This window comes from Sabethes cyaneus, chromosome 1, assembly GCF_943734655.1.
Source record: "Sabethes cyaneus chromosome 1, idSabCyanKW18_F2, whole genome shotgun sequence".
Lineage (NCBI taxonomy): Eukaryota > Metazoa > Arthropoda > Insecta > Diptera > Culicidae > Sabethes > Sabethes cyaneus.
In genome coordinates this window covers 110,967,227-110,986,645 of record NC_071353.1, presented here as the reverse complement: position 1 = coordinate 110,986,645, position 19,419 = coordinate 110,967,227, and the positions used below count along the sequence as shown (strand labels likewise).

Below are 19,419 nucleotides of genomic sequence, written 5' to 3'. Positions count from 1 at the left end.
CATTGTTGTAAAAATTGTATTGTATAGTTTGTTATAAAAAAAAAAAGAAAGAATTGTAAGCACATGTTAAAACTATTATGACACATAAATTAATAAAAAACCAACAGGTCCATCAGGGCCTTTTCTTTGTATCGGAAAATATTTCCGACGTTTCTTTCTTCGTAGCAACGAACAACCCTCTTGGTAACCTCTAATTTGGACGGAAAATTGAACGATTTCACCCGATCGGTTTAGGCTTCGAACTGGATGAAAACCCACTTCATAACCGTACAGCATATCACTTTAACGGGGCTGAAGAAGACATACCATTGAACCGACCCTGGATCAACGAACGGTGTGGTTAACTCTAAGGGACATCCTTAAATGATAACCTCAATCGAGTTGCGGATACTCTCTCCGACGGACCATCAAGGGACAGCCCCTCACAACAGACGGCGGATGCTTTCCTCCCCGCATCTGGCATACTTACGATAGAACGGCTTGTTGGTGGCCCGTGAGTGCTTAGAATTTAAGTATAACTTATAGCTTAAGTGCGTTCGCTCAACACGGAATATTTAGTAAGCTTACCCTGTTTCTTTTGCTATTTTTCGGCATACGCAACCCGTCAAAAGGGGCTTTCATTCCTAGCAGGTTCTGAGTCCGTTCGGAAGCGAGCATACGTGGCTTTTGAGCAGTCCCTAATAGTTAGATTCCGTTCTGGGATGTTGCTCACGGCGGCTCGCTAGTTTGTGTACTAAAAATTAGTTAGGTGAGATAGTTCCCCTCCGTCCACTGAGATCTGTTCACTGTGGCTCACCTGATTGCCGATCGCGGTAGTGGTGAGCATAACCGACCCTGAGATCCCCTCCCTGTTGGAGCATGAACTAGCTAGATAGGGGAAACTGGGGTGTAACTTACAGTTACAAAAACGTTACACTTCTTTTTTCGTTTTCACAAAGTGCTACCCAGTCCCAGTATAGTAAACAAAGACGTAGTCCTACGTCAAAAAGTACAAAATAACTTGACCAGTATCGGTCGATGTCAAAATGATAAAAGATGATTCATCGATTCATTGCCCAACACAATGTTGCAGTAACTCATAAGTAACATTGTACCGTGGACCCCCGTTCGTTTGACCGTTTTTAATCTGAATACTTTTTAATTTGAACCCCGCTGGTTTGCACGATGGGCAAATTAAAAATGGTTTAAATGTCATTCTCAACATGGCATCATTTGCCTTCGCAGACAATGCACATAAACACGATTTGTTTGTACTGATCTAGCGTGTTTAATCCTAGTTTAATCAGTTTCACATTTTGTTTCCCAATGATAACGATAGAAATCCGATCGGAGAATAACATATTCGCTGCTTGCAACTACCAACTAAACGAGACTAAATCAAACCACCAAAACAATAACAAAGAGCAGCGCGGCCAGCTCATACAAGTTTCAGCATATTGAGGGTTGCTAGTTGTTCATCAAATTAAAAACGAACCCCGTTAGTTTGCATGAGGAATCGTTCAAACGAACGGGGGTCCACTGTAATATAACAAAGTTATCAAAATTTGACGTAACATTTATATAAAAAAAATGGTAGGATTGTTACGTTAATATGTTACCTGTAGGTTATGTAACAATAACATTAAGTTTGTAATATTACAAACTTAATGTTCTTGTTACATAACATACAGGTAACATTTTAACGTAACAATGCCACCATTTTTTATTTATATGTTACCTCAAATATTGATAACTTTGTAACATTACAATGTTACTTCTGTGTTACTTAACAGCAACATTGTGTTACTTTCAGTGTTGAACACCGTGTGTTCACCACAGAGGCGCTGGACCAAAGGTGACTGCACAACCCCCCTTATTCAGCTAGCGACATGGGTTGGGTTATTTTTACACAGAGAACAGATTAACAGGCTCGAAGGAAGTAATCGATTTTTTGTGTGTAAAATCTGTCGGTAGCGCCTACCATCAGAAATAGTTTGCCAAACGCATAAAAAAATATTCATGTACCTTTATGAATATTTCTTTGAGCTGGAGTGTATAACAAATTTAGTTTGCACTCACTTTGCGCGTTTCGTTTGGCGTTAGTCAATGTCGAATCGAATGACATTGAAGTTTCAGGACGGACATTTTGCGGCATGTGACACAATTCGCAGAGTATCGAAGTATTTGGAGGAATTCCACTGACTCACGGCAGTGCATAACCTTGCCATACAGTTGAATGTTAGAAGTTGTAACCGCAATACGGGTGTAGCGACCCTACCTTCCACGTTACGAATTTTTGGCTCTAGCTTGGACCCGGAAGAGTAAATCTCGATCAATTCATGCAAAGCGAAATAAGCCGCGCTGGTCAGAAAGTAGAACAGCCACCAGTGGTAAAGCAAAATTACAAATTAGCTCAATTAAACTGCTTTTTTGCATGGCTTATGGCTCGGAGAACAAAAATTAAACATATGAACATTTCCGCGTGGCTGGCAGGAAAAGCGCCATGGCGGGTTCGAGAGCTAGCCGCAATTAGAGTGACTATATACAGAGTGGCGACAAGTCATCCCAAATGTATGCAATGCGGTTTTTCCAAGGGTTTTCTTTCTCTTTCCTGCATACGCGTTGGATAGGTCGTCTGCTCGATTGGAATGACACTGACAGATAATTATCATTCCAATTTTGACATTGTCGCCACTCTGTATATAGTCACTCTAGCCGCAATGGGCATTAAAACCACAGAGAACAGATTAACAGGCTCGAAGGGAGTAATTGATTTTTTGTGTGTAAAATCTGTCGGTAGCGCCCTCCAGAAATAGTTTGCCAAACGCATCAAAAAATATCCATGTACCTTTATCAATATTTCTTTGCGCTGGAGTTACATAGCAGCGATGGCAGCGACATCAAGATTTAGTTTGCCACTTTCTGCTCGAGGGGTGCTCATTTGAAGGATTACACGTAAATTACATAAAAACCTTTTACACACTTTTTGTCAATTACCTGGTAGTCTGTTCTCTGTGCTAAAACTTCGCTTGCGTCTGAATTTGGGAATAAACTTGCGCGGGAAAAAGAACAGATAAGGAACTCACGGGAGGAGTGTAATTTGCTGGTCGGCAGAATAAGAGAAAATTATTGAAGAATTCGCCTAGGGAAATAGAGTAGGTGGGGAAATTTTTCTCAATTCCTCGTAGATTGATAAACAATTCAAATATCAATGATCGAAACACATTTTCAGTTAAAAATTATATCGCAATATGAAACCTAGAATTTTATTAAACACCGGGAAAAACTTGGAAAAATCCGCATCCCACTAGCACTTGAAACCTTCGGTTCTCCCAGGTTACACTGACTTTGAAGGATTCATGGCTGCTACTTCCGGAACACGTGTTCAATAGCTTCTTATCAGGCTATTGTGTAAACTATACCAACACTAACATTCACTATTAAGCGTGAGACGTAGGGTAACCAACTTATTTTGGACCCCATCAGCAGCTGAACATAATTTGGACACTTCCATTTGATTTTACTGTAAGTGTCCAAATTATGTACTGATGGGGTCCAAAATACGTTGGTTACACTATCTGTCACAACACTAAATCGCCCCAACAGATCGCGTAACGTAAGTCTCGAGGTTTTCGGGTAAACTTGGAAACCACGTTTTTGTGGTTATAATCTCGAACGACTTGTTACGGACAGACAATATACGTGTACTATCCTCTATGGTTGGAAACGAGCTCTCTCGGTTGAACGGGATCTAATCATTCTGGTGGTGATTTTTAGTGCGGATTCGAATGCGAGCTCGGGTGCTAATCGGGAATCGAACTCACTTCGAGGGTGCTTTTTTAGTACAGACTCGGGTGTGAATTCAGGTGTAGCTTCGGGATCAACCCATTAAGGTGAGTCGTTTGTCGCATTCACCGCCTTCGTTGTCGCACCGCTTTAACCTAGAATGTGTACCCAGGAATTGTGACCACAAGCGTGACTACGATCATTTGGCTTCTTTCGAAGCCGATCGTTTTGTGTACATGCAATCGTTGGGACTTTGTCTCTTTCCATTTTCTTCTGCTCTCGTAAATATATTTAGCTCCCATTCCACTGTACACTCTCATCATCTCGGCACATTTATCCCCCCAAGCCCCGCTGGCGTCCTGAAGCCTTGTGCCTATGAGATGTAGTGTTAGTAAAGTCACGTTAAACACGTTAGTGGACTCTGCGACGATCTTACCACCTACTTCACCATAACAGTATCAACCTTGGCCACCCAGACAGCGTTCTCCTCTTCCTTCATTGTCAAACCAGTCGTTCCGCTGATTCCACGCCACGTGCCCGACGGAATTCTCCGCTACACAGCTAATAAAGCTAATAATGTTTTGATGGTGTTTCAACAACCCTCGGGAGGGGCTCGGTCCAGCTCGTCCTCTTTCGGTAGCATAGCTTCGAGTTAATACGCGTAGTTTACTGTGACGTCTGGCTGCTTCAGCCGCGTGAGAATTAACCGAGGCTTTCGGCGGTACCCATTGTTGTTCAGAACGGAGATTTTTGGGCGCATCTTAACCATCACTAGGTAGAGATCGGAGTCAACATTATCGCTTCCTCAATCCTTTGACGTCCAAATGTAGTTGTGTTGCAGTCTGTGCTGAAGGAAAGTGCTACGTACGGCAATGTTCCGGGAGTCGATAAGCTTTGGAACCATTTCGTTGGTTCGCGGGTATACGCCGAACCTTCCATTTTTGAAATCCCCGTTGACGATGGGCAGCGCTCATATTCACGCTCCAACTGCGCGTAGAATTCTTCCCAGTCGCAGCTCTGCTAGATGGTATGTTCTTCTCTGAAGGTACGTACCGTTGAGCCCATCCAGCAAAACTTCTGTGGCCGGTAAAGGCCCAAAATCAGTGCACTGAAGCGGGCTGTAGATCATTTAGGGTCAAATAGGTCTTTTGGTCTAAACCCTGTCTCCACGCGGTGCTGGGCGGGACACAATCGTGCCTAGGGTCGACCAAATACCAGTTTTTGGTTGTACCCTCAGTTGTGTGTTAACAGGGAAAGGAGAGGCACTTAGTGCCTGCGGTTAGCGTAGTGCAATTGTGTAAAAAGTCGTGTGTAGCTCAAGTCCCATAAGCCGATTGCAGGCGTCGTAATCTCCTGTTATAGCACAGGACTATGAATCAAAAAGTCACATTTGGGAGTGCCACATTCACACCGGTTATAAGAATGCCCTAATTATGGTGTACTATAGATGAGCATGACCCACCTCCATTCTCGCCGGAGCACCAACGAAGTTCACAAACCCCTTATCTGTCGGCATACGACCTTGGCTTACACCAGGGTCGGTTACCCGATCTCCGCCAAAGTTACTTGTATTTCGGAGGTGGGGATAGGAGTTGCTGAATAAGAGGCTATGTTATAACTGAGTAATTCTCGCTGAAATGGCGCCACTACTGACACGAGGTCTTCAAAAATTGGAATTTTTGCTAGTTGTTTCATGGCAAATTTATGAAATTTTACATGATATAGATCTCAAGGTTTGCACAAAATTCAACTTTTTTTGAAACTGTACGGGCCCCTTCGCGAACGAGTGGTCCACTATTTCGAGGTATTAAAAGTGTAATTCTTATTTTTTTACGATTTTCAACCAATTAAGCGCAAAAGTTCCAATAATTAAAGACCTCGTGTCAGTATTGGCCCCGTTTCAGCGAGAATCTCTCAACTACAAGTGCACAGGGCACCGACGGTATGCTTTATTTAGCCGTTTATGTCTACACGCTGTTATCGACGATAACCAAGCGTGTCAATCATATGAAGAATCTAATAGCGATTTCATAAATTAACCTGGGTTCGTGCTAACTCGAACCTGAAATTTATGAACGATACGGGCAGTTCGACAGATCGACCCGTAAGCCATAATGCTAGACAGTTTTAACCTTTTAACCTGCGCTTCAAACTGAGAGCTGTCAGTTTAACCGAGATGTATTCTCGGTTAATTTATGAACACTTTGACAGCACTTCGATTAAAACTGAGTGCTAATCGACCTGTGCCAAATCAATTTATGAATTCGCTATTAGTCGCCGACATTCTGCGAGGAAAAATACAGTGCCCTCTAATTTTTGAGCGAATCGACCTGCGGTAGGGTTCTGGATGCGTCCGTAATACTGTTATGCTAAGGATGTCACATCACCGTACGAACTATAGCAAATATGAATCCCACAACACTCAGCAGGAGACTTTCAACACAGTAGTATACTGCCGCTACTCGCATAACAGCCCCACTTTCTATTGAGTTTCCTATATAAATGGGACTGTTATGCGAGTAACAGCAGTATATATTTGTGATTCTTCGGCTACAGTCAACATCGTTGTGAAAATTCGACCAGCTTCGAGACGACTACACACTGCTATGGTTTACAGTTGCTGACCCGTAATATCTCCGTTATGCGATTTTGTGGTCTTTCCAGTTTGCAATCGCCATTTAGATTTAAATACCTATTTTATGGTGGGAAACAATTTGTAAATCTAATCGCAAAAATTAACGATATACAGTAACAGTAACATCCATTATAATTTCTTCACTATATTTCAGCACACTACTACAATGAAGTTCTGAACACCCTAAGGGGCACTGCTATTTTGTTAAGATATCCATTATAAAACTCAACCGCACTCAAGGCTTTTCGACCGCCGATACCCAGCTGCTCAACTTCCACCGGCCTACCATCACAGCACCATACAAGCAATCGTTTCCTCAAACGACAATACTGGACCTCCCCGGGAACTGTCTTTAAATTGTCACTTTCTGCTAAATCGGGACGATAGTGCAGCTTGAATAATTTAATCGTTTCTCCTGAATCGCCTGCAAATCGAGTCGTCAGCGGCTTGTATGAGTACAATGAACGATAGAGATCGTACACCTGCCGAGCGTTCATTTCCGACCACCGGACCTCGGCAAACTTAGTATCTATCTTCGGAGCTGCGTAAAACAAAATATTGTTAGATTTCTGCAAATCTTAAACTTTTGAGATTATTACCATAAGTTGCCGATTTATCGTTTTGCAGCTTCAGATTACTATAATAAAATTGTAAGTTTTCTAAACATTCCAGGAGTGTTCGAGCGCCAAGCTCAGCAAGCTGACTGTGTAGTTCCGGCATAAGTGTGTCTTCCGGGATGGTAACCTTTTCCTGCCTTAAAATCTGCCCGAAAAAGTTTAGTAAGTATTCTTTACCAGTTTATATAGAACTTACCTCTCCTATATCGAAATGCTTAGGTTTAATTTTCATTATTGTAACTCCCGTTTCATGATCGCCGTTTCGAATAGCGTGAACAATTGGTGCTGCACCGCGTAGTTTTGGCAGTAAACTTGCATGCACATTTAGCATCCCTCTGGGTAAAAACAAACGTTGTTAACTGCATTCGAACCAATCATTAACTTTATACTCACAATCGAAATGCGGAGATCAATGACTCCGGTATCATGTGTCCAAACGAAACAACGATGCCCAGATCGAAATCTTGTTGCACGTTAGAATACCGAAACGGCCAATCATGCAGTTGAAGTCCTTCGGCTTGGGCATACTGTTTAAGCGGGTTTTTCTTTGCCTTGAATGAAGTCACCACTTGCAGTGAGCAAATGGGTCCCTGCTTAGATTTACTAAAAATGAGCTTCTTTTAATATGAATGATGGGTTGAATTCTGAATATAACATCAAACTTACCGGTTCTCATTGAGAATTCGTAGACTTGGTAGTGAAAAGCTATCGGTGCCAAAGAAGAGTAATCTTAGCGAACTCTTGCTTTCTTGCGATGATGTGCAATGGAAACATGTATGTACATCTGCGGGACGAAAGGAGACCAGTTTCCTGCGGTACTCAAAAATATTTCTACACATTGTTTTTAGTATTTTCATTACACTAAATAATAACTGGTAGATTTTAAAGGATGGCCTGGATGGAAGCAAGAAGCAACCTGAAAGACCTGATGAAACAACAAACAGCTGATTTTGAAATAAAAACAAACTGAGTAAAATACAGGGTGGCGAGGGACTCGAGACATAAGCATATGTCGACTAACATTTGAAAGGGGCGGATAAGCCAACTATCAAACAGAACGAGTGAGAGTTAATTTTCCTATGCTGCTTCAGCAAAAAGTAACTCTCACTCGTTCTGTTTGACAGTTGGCTTATCCGCCCCTTTCAAATGTTGGTCGACATGAAGTAATTTGCGGTTTCGTCACTAACCAGAATGACATTAGCTGAGGATCGGTTATGTAGGAGTGAGAGGGGAGCGAAGAGTGGGAGGAGAGGATCCGGGAGTTTGATATTTGATCTTTTTGATATTATTCCTACTGCAAACAGCTTCAGCGAGGGCCTCAGCTAATGTCAAAAAATCCTTATATGTGTGCGTGGTGGAATACTTCATATATAAAGCATTGCACGCAGATGTCAGCAGGGATACCAGACTTGCAGATTTGTCTGCAAATTCCAGATTTTTGGAACGGTCTTGCAGATCATTATAAATTTGCAGATAGGGTAACCAACCTATTTTGGACCCCATCAGCAGCTGTACATAATTTGGACACTTCCATTTGATTTTGCTGTAAGTGTCCAAATTATGTACAGCTGCTGATGGGGTCCAAAATACGTTGGTTACCCTATTTGCAGTTTTTATGACTTTTATTGTTTTGGTGCAGATTTTTGTTCGAAGCTCTTTAAACTTTCACAGACTTCCTAAAAAAGTGTGCAGATTTTCGCAGATTATTTTTAAACCAGAAAATTCGAGTAGCTGGAAAACTGCTCGATTTTTCCGGTTTTCGAGTAGTTGCAGACATTTTTTTAGAAAATATGGCATCTCTGTGTTGTGCACAACTGCTATCATTTTTCTGCTTCGGAAAAGTCGGGCAGTTCCGGTTTCCGCAAACAACTGATGGTACGAATTACAAGTAATAAACCCACTAGCAATAAAATTAGGTTACAAAGGGAATCAAAACAAAACACACAAAAACCAGAGTTGAGGTTAGGCACCATGCAAAGGTTTATACAATGACAGTTCGGCATGGGATTTCGTATAAGTGCGAACAGGCTTAAAAATCTTTTTCAGTTTCGTAGTTGCGAATTGCTGTTGCAGTCGAGCTTAGAACACAGACTAACAGACGTAACACTGCAGCCTCATTCCATCGCCAATAAAAACGATCATTTCAAATGTTCACTTAAGCCAAGACTCAAACATCAGTCGCTGCACGAGAACGCCGCTCGCTTGCGCTGGCGCTGTTGTCAGATAATATATTGGGCTTCCCGAGAAAATATTTCGTTTTTCAGCTTTATATAGTTGTGCGCAAAGGTAAATCATGCATTATTGACAGTGTAAGCACGTGTAAGTTTTCTATGTTTATGCTCTTATTCTTTGCTTAGATAACATTTGTTTTGTTTTATTACCTACAGACTTAAGGCCCCCATACACGTACGTACATGTTGGCCGAAAATGTTGGTGAATTCATGTTCGTCCAACACGCTCGCTTGTGTGTGAGTGCCACGAACCAAACTGGCAGAAGAAAATGTTCGGCTCGGCGCTCGGTCGGAATGAACCTCCAACGTTTTGTTCATTTCCAACCCAACATATGCGTACGTGTATGGGGGCCTTTACAAACAACACAGTTACAACGTCTTACGTCGACATTCTTAGACAAAATTTTCTAAGTTTGTACACAAATAGTGGCCTTAAAAGTGAATCGCAAGGTGAAAAAGTGAATGCGGGTGTTTAATAGGGGGGGTATGTAATACACCCCGGTGGCAACTTTGACGTTTGCGAACAAAATAGGTGAAGCCAACATAGCTGGGTCACTGGATCACATTTATACGTATCGGATCACTAGTGTGCGTCGCCTCATTTTGTGTCGGTTTCAGGAAACATAGTAGATGCCCGGAGGTTGATGTCATATAACCTAGAGTGACTATATATAGAGTGGCGACAATGTCGAAATTGGAATGATAATTATCTGTCAGGGTCATTCCAATCGAGCAGACGACCAATCCAACGCGTATGCAGGAAAGAGAAAGAAAACAAGCATTGCTAGTGCATTGCATACTTTTGGGATGACATGTCGCCACTCTGTATATAGTCACTCTAATATAACCAAGAGTAGAGTGACTATATACAGAGTGGCGACATGTCATCCCAAAAGTATGCAATGCTCTAGCAAAGCTTATTTTCTTTCTCTTTCCTGCATAGAGAGAAAATAAGCATTGCTAGTGCATTGCATACTTTTGGGATGACATGTCGCCACTCTGTATATAGTCACTCTAATATAACCAAGAGTAGAGTGACTATATACAGAGTGCCCAAAAGTATGCAATGCTCTAGCAAAGCTTATTTTCTTTCTCTTTCCTGCATACGCGTTGGATTGGTCGTCTGCTCCTGAGAGAGAGTCGCGGAGACGGTCTTCTTTTTCTTATGCTTTGGCTGTTCTTCTTCTTCCTATTACGTTTGCTTTCATTTTCGGGCAAATAAATGAAACTTGTGCGTGAAGTGTGCATTTTATAATAACATATTTTGGTGTTAATTGTCACACGGGAATTTCAGTTTTTGCAAAAATGTTAATTTACAATTGAGACAAACAAGACTAATTCAATTCCGAATGTGTTTTTCACAAAAACACCGGCAGAAAATTTATGAGAATTAACAATACTTTTCCATTTTGGGACAACGATAACGACTGGCTGCATTTGACAGATCGTACTGGCTGCATTTGACGTTAGAATTTTTCCTCTTCGCGAATCTCTCTCAGGTCTGCTCGATTGGAATGACACTGACAGATAATTATCATTCCAATTTTGACATTGTCGCCACTCTATATATAGTCACTCTAACCAAGAATTTAAAAATATCGATAATTCTAGATAGAATTAACAAAAGGGCGAATGTCGCAGATGTAAACAAAACGAGGGAGAGTTATATTTTGCTGGAGCAGCATAGGAAAATCAACTCTCACTCGGTTTGTTTACGCCTACGGGGTGAAGTGGCTGTCAAATTCATACATTTTCGAAGTCCCACGCATAGGTACCAAAATGTTAATTTTGACAAGAACCAAAAAATTTGCTGGGAATTCCCCTTTACCGAGGACCATTTGATTTGAAAGTTGCTCTCTTCACTCCTATACATGGGAATAAGATAGCAACACACCATGCCCTTGGTTTACGCCTGCGACATTCGCCCTTTTGTTGGTTCTATCTTCAATTATCGTTCCTCCGAAAATTTTATCGATGTTTTCGATACTTCGGAAATATCGATGTTATCGATAAGTATCGATATGTTTTCCATCCCTTTAAAATTTGAAAGTTAAAGAATTGAAAAGTAAAAAGGAACGCGGGACTTCTGTCGGATAAAAGGTTATACGAGAAAAATCTAAGCAAAAAGTAAAATATAGTTATTTATATTCGTTACAAAGTATTCCTACAAACGTAAATCTGTTTCATTGTGCGATACTAAATGTATAGTTTCATAGAATTACATACATAGAAAAATGTTAACATTTAGTGGGTTCACCGGCACTATTTTGCCGATAATAGCAATTGGTTTCGTAGCGATTATTGCATTAGTTAATTTGTTTCTTAGTTTGAGGTGAGTAGATTTGGTTAAATATAAAATAAACTTTCTCTGTTCGTAATTACAATCGGTTCAATATGCTCAGGTCAATTAACATAACCTGCCACTACATATAAATAGAACGGGGTTAAAGGTTTCAGACGCTTCATGGGGGTTCGATTACAAAATTTTTTTTTTGTTATTAACAGAAAACGATTCCCTGTGCGGGTCAACTGCTGGTTTTGCAATCAAGATAGCAGGGTTCCCTACGACAACAGTAATTCTTGGGTTTGTCCTAAATGCACTCAGTACAATGGATTCAATGAAGTAGGTTAAGTAAAGCTTTGCGCATCTGTGTTGTGTTAACTAATCAATTATAAATTGCAGGACGGTGACTACAATCGGGAAATCCCGGAACAATATCAGTGCCGATTGAATCCTCGCTCCAACATTACCGACGACGACAAGATCAGTTACTCTGCTCCATCCAATGGATTATGTTTTGGATGTAATCGCAATCAGGAGCTTAAAATCTACCAACTTGCGTCGTTTGTTCCTGAGATGGAGGAAAACTATGATGCTGAGGTGGAAGAATACCAACTTCAATTGGAACAAACTTACAAACTTTGCTCACGATGCGACCGGGTCCTTAACCGAACACTGAATGAGGTTAAGCGTAATATTCTTGGTTCAAAATTGGCTCAAATCGGTATCAAAGGCCTTAAGGTGTTTGATTTGCATATGGCGGCCAGTGACAAGAAGATGGCAATTCGGAAGCAACAGACGGTTGCTAATGTTTGCTTGTGGATGATTATCGCACTGCTGACAATTAAACTCGGTCAGCATCTGGCGGAAGTTGAAATAAACAAGGATCGCCTCGAGATAATATTTAGTTCGGCAGTCTCTCAAACTGTGCTTATTGCAGTTTCTTACTTTGTGGCGTTTAAAGATACGTTGGTGTCCTTGTGGGAAGGCATTTGGGGTCAGCCAACTATTGCCAATTGGATTGAACAGTTTAGTTATTTGAAGAAACTGTTTATTGCTCGATGGATGGCTGGAAACACTACCGTTGCGGACAACATATGTGAGGCGTTGAACAATACTCCCGAAACGATGGCAGTTGCCACACAGTCCAATGTTCTTTCGGATCTAGCACTCATCGCATTGGCTTGCATGTTGCTAGGGGCAAAGTCGTACATCGGTTCGACAAAACCGGTAGTTTTGATACTATGCGGATTAATGAAACTATTTCTACGAACAGATCCATGTTCACAATTCTTGGAGCAAGGAGTTTCGTGCGAATTGATTGAGGTAAGGATACTTGTGTTAGTTTGAAAATGGATCTAAAAGCTCAGTAAAATTAGTGAAACAAGTTTCTCTTTTAGGTTTTTCTATCAACGGTAGCTTTTGCAACGGCTATAGGATGCATTGGTCAAACGGCCCCAAAAATACAGCCATCCGATAACCTGAACTCTAGTTTCCACAAAATCTATTCTCAGGAGACCGCTGAATGCGATAACTCGGATTCTTCGGAACATCTGCAGCATCAACTTCGAACTTCCGTCAAAACTGATGTCAGCAATAGATCTTTAGACTCGACTAAATCTATCAGTCCTTCCGTTCTGACATCTTCTATCACGCGACCATTGTTCGATGATTCGTGTGCTACACAGGCAACTCCCAAATCCTCTTTTGGTGGACCAATGCTGGATGTTAATCGCCTGAACACCACTTTACAACAGCATTCACCGAAGCGTACATTCAGCAGGCAGAGTTTCTTTGTACCGGAAAGTTCTCTACTGAAGACACCTTCGTTTTCAGTAGACAATTTCACAACTGCTATGGGAAGTCGACCGGAATCTAATATGAATAATGCTTCCCAGAAATTTCATGGCTACTATTCTATGAGTGCACTCAACACCGCAACCTTGCAGGAGGACCGCTTTGGAGAGGATATTGACCGTCTTAGCATCAGTGGAAGACTTTCCGTTTCCCGAAGGGATCTCTCCGTGATCAACAACCCGTTCACTACGCACCATGTCGATCCGGACGAAGGTTTCTCGTTGCGTCATCGTAAAGTTACGGTATCCCCTCCGAAACTATGCGCAATCGCGGAATCTGGAAACAGCTGGATAGCCGGTGGTTACTGGGGAATGGCTCCGCAAAATAATCGCGATGCTGCAAATCCTCCCGGTTTCGTCCAGCAACCACTGTTCATGTCGCGAACTTCCTCACAAAGTTCCGGATTCGAATCTCAGCCAACGCGACGCCCAACGCCGGAAGAACCACCGCCATTAGAACTTGATCGTGTGTCCCTATTTTCCGAACCGGTTGCCATTTCCAACGCTTCAGTTCCGAACGCTTTTCATCATCGCCTGAATCAGTCGGTCAACTTCCCTGCGGTACGACCTCATCCATCGCCGGTTCCATCGTTTATTTCATTCGCCGGCAGCAGCAGCAAAATCAATAGCGGCTTTAGCAATCGTAATCTATTTGGCGAACGTAACCTCTTTCAGACTAATCCGCCATCAGCGATGAGGACCGCAATGCCCTTTCCGCTGCATCAGTCACAGACGCCACCTGTTTTTCGTGGCGGAGGTCTCGCTTCAACAGCATCTAGTTTTGTTCCGATTTCTCAGTCACCCGCACCGGGTGGTGAAAGACCATCCAACAGTCATAGGCGTAGTTTGCTTAATTTAAGCAAGCTAGGCGAATTACCGGAAACAACCCATAATCATGATTCCCAGGAAGATTGTTAAGTTGCATTAAATGGTGTCTATTTAAATTGTTTCTAGCCTTAGGTTACTAAAATAATTTTATATTTCTTTCAATTCAGTTAAGCGTATTCTGTAATGTTTCATGTTTGTGTGATATATTTTGACTGATAAAAAAAATGAAAGTAGGCAACTTTAGCTTTCGAAGAAAGATTTTACAGCCCACTGCTTCGTAACGTTACGATAAGTTTGTTAACCTCATGTATAAAAACAAGGTGATTCCGTAGTCAGAGGATAATAAAAACAAGTAACAAACACTGCCCGAATCGGAAGCATTTTTAGGAATACGAAATAAAATAATCATTGTAAGGAAATAGTGGATGATGTTAGCAAGTGAATCTAATAAATTGATATATTATATTTTTTTCCCTGAAATTCGACACAGGTTGTTTTATTGGAGACCGTTTTCCGTCAAACCAGTTAATTTTTATACTCGGAGTTACTTCACCTAGCGCCGCGGTTAGTTGCGGCCTGTCTTATGGGCCCAAGTGTCCTGTCCCATCCGTTTTCGAAGTTTCTAATTCCATTGAAGAAAGTAGAGCCCCATTCAATTGCCGAACGTTTAGTGAAAGAAGATAGTTTTGTCTCATGAGGAGCGTATGTTTAACCTTCTGCGGCTGAGGTGCCCCAATCTTAACGATTATGCTGACGTGGTAGTCTACTGGACACCGAAACTTAACTTAATAATTCCCAATCTTGAATTATGTAAATTCAGATCTTAATTATTTTAGAATTCTGTACATATCTTTAGCAACCTATTGGATGTAATTAGACCACAAATACGAGTCGGGAAGACCCTTCAAACTTAAAAATCAAAATACAACATTTGACGCATCTGATGCATTTTTCTGATTTATGGTGTCTATCAGACTACCGCAGAAGGTTAAGACAGTCACCACACATCTCACTTCACTCGCGGGTCTTATTCTTGCAATCACCCTCACCTCACTTTACAGGCCCCATTTGATTTGTACAGTCACCCAGGTGAGCGGAGTTACCTAGGTGATTCTCAGAATCGCAAAAAATGCAATGCTCTCACCTAAAAAATGTAGGTTAGTGACTTTAAGAATGGGGCCTCTGGATTATTGGCAACGAACTTTAGAATTAATACACGGACCCGAATCAGAACATGGAATATACTGACCCTTGACCAGTAGGACAAACTAAGTTGGCTTAAGTTGCAAGAGAAGCTGGTCACCTAAATCTTGAAATCCTGAGGCTGAGTGAGGTCCATTGGCTGCATACTGGCGAGATTGTTCGATCAAGTCTTTCTCTACTCTGGCATAGAAGGTGAAAATGGTACTCGAAAGAGAGGAGTTGGATTCCACCTGAGAGTCCAGGAGCGCACATGCGGCGGCTCTGATGAAATGGCAACCGATAAATGAAAGAATAATCGTCGCCAGATTCAGAAGACAGGTTAGAAACCTTACTGTAACCCAGTGCTATGTGCCTGCAGAAGCTGCCGACCTGCAGGAGAAAAAGAGTTTTTATAGCCATAGGCTGAGAAAATTCCGAAGGGGAACATCCAAATCCACTTGAAAACGCGAAGTTTGGTTCAAACAACGCGGGTCTTGAACGCGTCATGAGACGCCATGGCCTAGGAGAGATGAGCGAAAACGGGGAGCTGTTTACAGAATTTTGTGCTAATAACATCTTGGATGGTTATTGGTGGATCGCTCTTTCCCCATAGATTCCCATAAAGTAACGTGGGTTTCCCGAGACGGCCGAACGGAAAAATAAATCGACCACATCTGCATCAGCCGAAATTGACGAAGGAATCTTCTTAATCCGACCATCACCTTGTTATCGCTGAGATTCGTTTGCGCGTCACACGTGTCCAACGATGGGAGAAGAAAGTTGGGTGCCGTTACGACGTCCGCTCAGTAGAGAATCCCGCGGTGAAAATGACCTTTGTCGAACAAATTGAATCTCGAGTCTCGGAGCCACGTGGTGGAACCGTCGAAGAGCAATGGACCGACATCAAAAACGCCTCCATCTGGGCCAGGGACGAAACCCTCGGCAAAATGCGCGTGGATTTCGGATGAAACTTGGAGGAAGGATCGACGAACGAATAAGATAGGCTAAGACAGCTGCTCGTCAACAATACGTTGGACTGGAGAGTGTGTAAAACGGCCATTCGCTGGGAATCACCCAACATGCAGCATCTAGAACACACACCTTACCTTCAAGGAGGTTAACTACACAATGAGGGACAAGATCATCGTACGATGGCAACATCCCCGAACAATGCCCGAAAGATGTCCGAACTCACAGCGCATACGAAACCGAAGAACGAACAGCACGACTTCGGGCTGGCGCTGAGGGATATGCTGATGCGCAGTCTGTCGTATATTTCACGATACGTGTTATACACTTATTTATCAGGTGGCTGCATACCACACAGAGAGGACTGTTAAAGAAGCTTGTAGGCGGAACATTAGAGCCTGGACTAACTCCATAGCCGAACAAGGACAAACCGCCGCAGCCAATGGTGATATCCGTTTGTTGTACGATATTTCCAACCGCTTTTAGTGATTCCAAGATGAATACAACAATGCTGCTAAAGGACAGCGCTACTGATACGATCCTATTGACTCTAACAGCCTCTTCCAGCTGAGATTCGAACATACAACGACTGGCTTGTTAGACCAGCATCGTGCCTAGAGGTCAACTGGGAGGTGCCATTACTGGATGAAAGGGAAGCAGTCAACAATAGTATGTAATCCAACAGAGCGCCAGGAATAGACTTTATTTCAGCCGAGATACTCAAAGCTGATTCATTCTTGTCAGCCCTTCAGCCTGTCAGCTTTTCAGTAATATATGGGAAACCACAACTTTTCTGGTGGACTAGATGCAGGGCATTTTGATCAAAGTCCCTAAAAAAGGAATGCGGTAACTGACATGGCATCACGTTGCTCTGCATTACTCTCAAAGTACTCTGTAAGGTAATCCTCAAACGGATCCAGGAGAAAACCGACGTTACTCTCCGGCGGCAGCAAGCTGCATTTCGTGGTGGCTGATCATGTGTAGACCATATCACAACACTCCACATTAAGTTGGAGCGGATCATCGAATTCCAGGACTCTCTTCTGCTGGTGTTCGTTGACTTCGAAAAAGCTTTTGATCGACTCAACCACGAAAACATCTGTGCACTTAGGCGTCGAGGAGTTCCAGATACGCTAGTCCATCTCATCGTGGCTCAGTACGAGGCGTTCTCGTGCAAGGTGTAGCATAACGGTGTCTTGTCCGACCCTATGAGGGTTACTGCTGGCGTGAGACAGGGCTGTATTTTATCACCGTTGCTGTTCCTCATCGTTATGGATGAGATATTATTTGAAAGACACAAAAACTGCAGGTATTCATTGATCGTTGTCTGCGATATATTATTCGTGCCTGGTGGCTTAACAACCGTATATCCAACAAGGAACGCCATCGTCGATGTCATCAAAGAACGTCACCGAAATTCGAGAACGTAGGTGGAAGTGTCCACCTTGAGGAGAGAAGGGGACCTACAGGAGAACCATTCGACTGGAATCCTCCAGAACAACGAAGAAGAGCCAGCCCCAGAGGCCCATGGCGACACAGTTTTGTCAACGAAATTCGGACTGTTAACGAGAACCTGTCCTGGCGAAAGGTGAAAGGCATAGCGGATAATCGTCGGTAGTGGTGATCTCTGGTTTCATCCTTTTGTTCTACCGGACGGACGGACATGAACCCATAAGTCAGTAAGAGTACTGTGCGGCGTATCCATCTCCGGAAATGCTGAGTTTCCGACCAATTGGACAAATCACCAAAGCCTCAAACAACAAACAGGGAGCAGAATCTGGGCTTGTAAGCTGTACAACCAAGTGCTGATGAAGCACGATGCATGTGTCTTGCTCGCGGCAAAGCACTTAGCAGTTTGTTGTTCTTGACTTGGCAAGCGATCTGTCCTTATGGTAAGAATATCAGGGTTTTTTTGACGGATAAGATCATGAATGCGGAAGTATATAAAAGAGAGTGACTGAACAAACTCTTACCTTTCATTAAGTTCAAGAATAGTCTAGTTGCGTTTTGGTCATAATATCTAGCCAATTGCCATTACAACGAGGACGTGGTACAATGGTTCATCTAGTTCCGTCCAATAGTAGTATTGGGCAATAATGAAGTGGAGTTTGACGTCCCACTCGCTGTTCAGGGGGATTGCGAGAGAACAAAAGAGATAAACATAACACCGTACCGCGTGCCGTGACAAACCTGATACCATAAAAGAGTAATCCTTATGATCTTCTCGACAGTGCATATGGATAGTGCTCAAGACATGACATAAAGATAGTCATCGGGGATACAAATGTACAGGTCGAACGTGAAGAATTCTTCCGTCACGTTATTGGTAGAGAAAGTCTCCGTCTTCGCTGCAGCCAAAGGAATGGATATCTATAGTACATATTTTGCACGATGGTACATTCAGAAGCACATCTGCAAACACCCCAATGGAGAGGCCTGCTCTCAGGTCGACCACGTTCTGGTTGATGGCCGGTACTTTTCTGATGTCGCAGACGTGCGATCCTTCCGGGGACCAAACGTTGACTTGGACCAATACCTTGTAGTAAGCAAGATCCACGACCGGTTGTCCAACGTATTCAAATCGAAACCAGCGAGGAAGACTGTTCATTCGGCGGTTATCAGCGGAACAGCTCAGAGAGAACTGTAGTGTAAGGAAGTGGGATAAAAGAAATAAAAAATGTGTTGATAGGGTCTTTTTCTAATTCCCGTCGTAATAAGGAAAGCCATTCTAATTTTCATCATTTGCTGGATAGATTTAGTGAATACTCCAAAAGTTCTTGTACTGATATGACTATACCACACTTACCTTCCGATCCGTGAACTTTGAAATCACTGAAAAGCGACTATTAAAGCATATTATTGAAATTACGCAACTGACTTCATTACTAAAATTCGTCGTACCGTTTTAAAATCCGTCCAACAAAATGTTTCATCGTCCGAACTAAAAATCACAACAATGTTTACGAAGCTAACGCGCATGTATTTGTGTAGAACGGCATGACAAATGTTATTCTACAAAATTTCTGCAGGTCAGGCAAGTTTTTCTGGCTGTAGA

General features: G+C 42.4%; 2 protein-coding genes across 2 annotated transcripts; one reads left to right on the top strand and one right to left on the bottom strand.

Annotated features, from left to right (window-relative positions):
* Nucleotides 1-6,561: 6,561 nt before the first annotated feature.
* On the bottom strand, nucleotides 6,562-7,898 carry LOC128746101 (methionyl-tRNA formyltransferase, mitochondrial). The gene is made up of 5 exons (XM_053843149.1): nucleotides 7,684-7,898; nucleotides 7,411-7,620; nucleotides 7,214-7,352; nucleotides 7,000-7,162; nucleotides 6,562-6,941 (listed from the first exon to the last, which is right to left on the bottom strand). Exons 1-5 carry the CDS (start codon nucleotides 7,872-7,874, stop codon nucleotides 6,562-6,564), a joined length of 1,083 nt encoding a protein of 360 aa, XP_053699124.1. The 5' UTR covers nucleotides 7,875-7,898.
* A 3,483-nt stretch (nucleotides 7,899-11,381) lies between these two features.
* LOC128743724 (uncharacterized) lies at nucleotides 11,382-14,646 on the top strand. Its single transcript, XM_053840355.1, has 4 exons — nucleotides 11,382-11,580; nucleotides 11,754-11,871; nucleotides 11,932-12,855; nucleotides 12,930-14,646. The coding sequence occupies exons 1-4, from the start codon at nucleotides 11,483-11,485 to the stop codon at nucleotides 14,301-14,303; spliced, it is 2,514 nt and encodes an 837-aa protein (XP_053696330.1). The 5' UTR covers nucleotides 11,382-11,482; the 3' UTR covers nucleotides 14,304-14,646.
* The last annotated feature ends 4,773 nt before the right edge of the window (nucleotides 14,647-19,419 follow it).

Coding starts and splice junctions, on each gene's coding strand:
- LOC128746101 (XM_053843149.1), bottom strand. CDS start 7,874: ATGAAAATACTAAAAACAATGTGTAGAAATATTTTTGAGTACCGCAGG. Junction 7,353..7,410: donor TTGATCTCCGCATTTCGATT/GTGAGTATAAAG, acceptor GTTTTTACCCAG/AGGGATGCTAAATGTGCATG. Junction 6,942..6,999: donor CGATAAATCGGCAACTTATG/GTAATAATCTCA, acceptor TGTTTTACGCAG/CTCCGAAGATAGATACTAAG.
- LOC128743724 (XM_053840355.1), top strand. CDS start 11,483: ATGTTAACATTTAGTGGGTTCACCGGCACTATTTTGCCGATAATAGCA. Junction 11,872..11,931: donor AGTACAATGGATTCAATGAA/GTAGGTTAAGTA, acceptor TATAAATTGCAG/GACGGTGACTACAATCGGGA. Junction 12,856..12,929: donor TTTCGTGCGAATTGATTGAG/GTAAGGATACTT, acceptor TTTCTCTTTTAG/GTTTTTCTATCAACGGTAGC.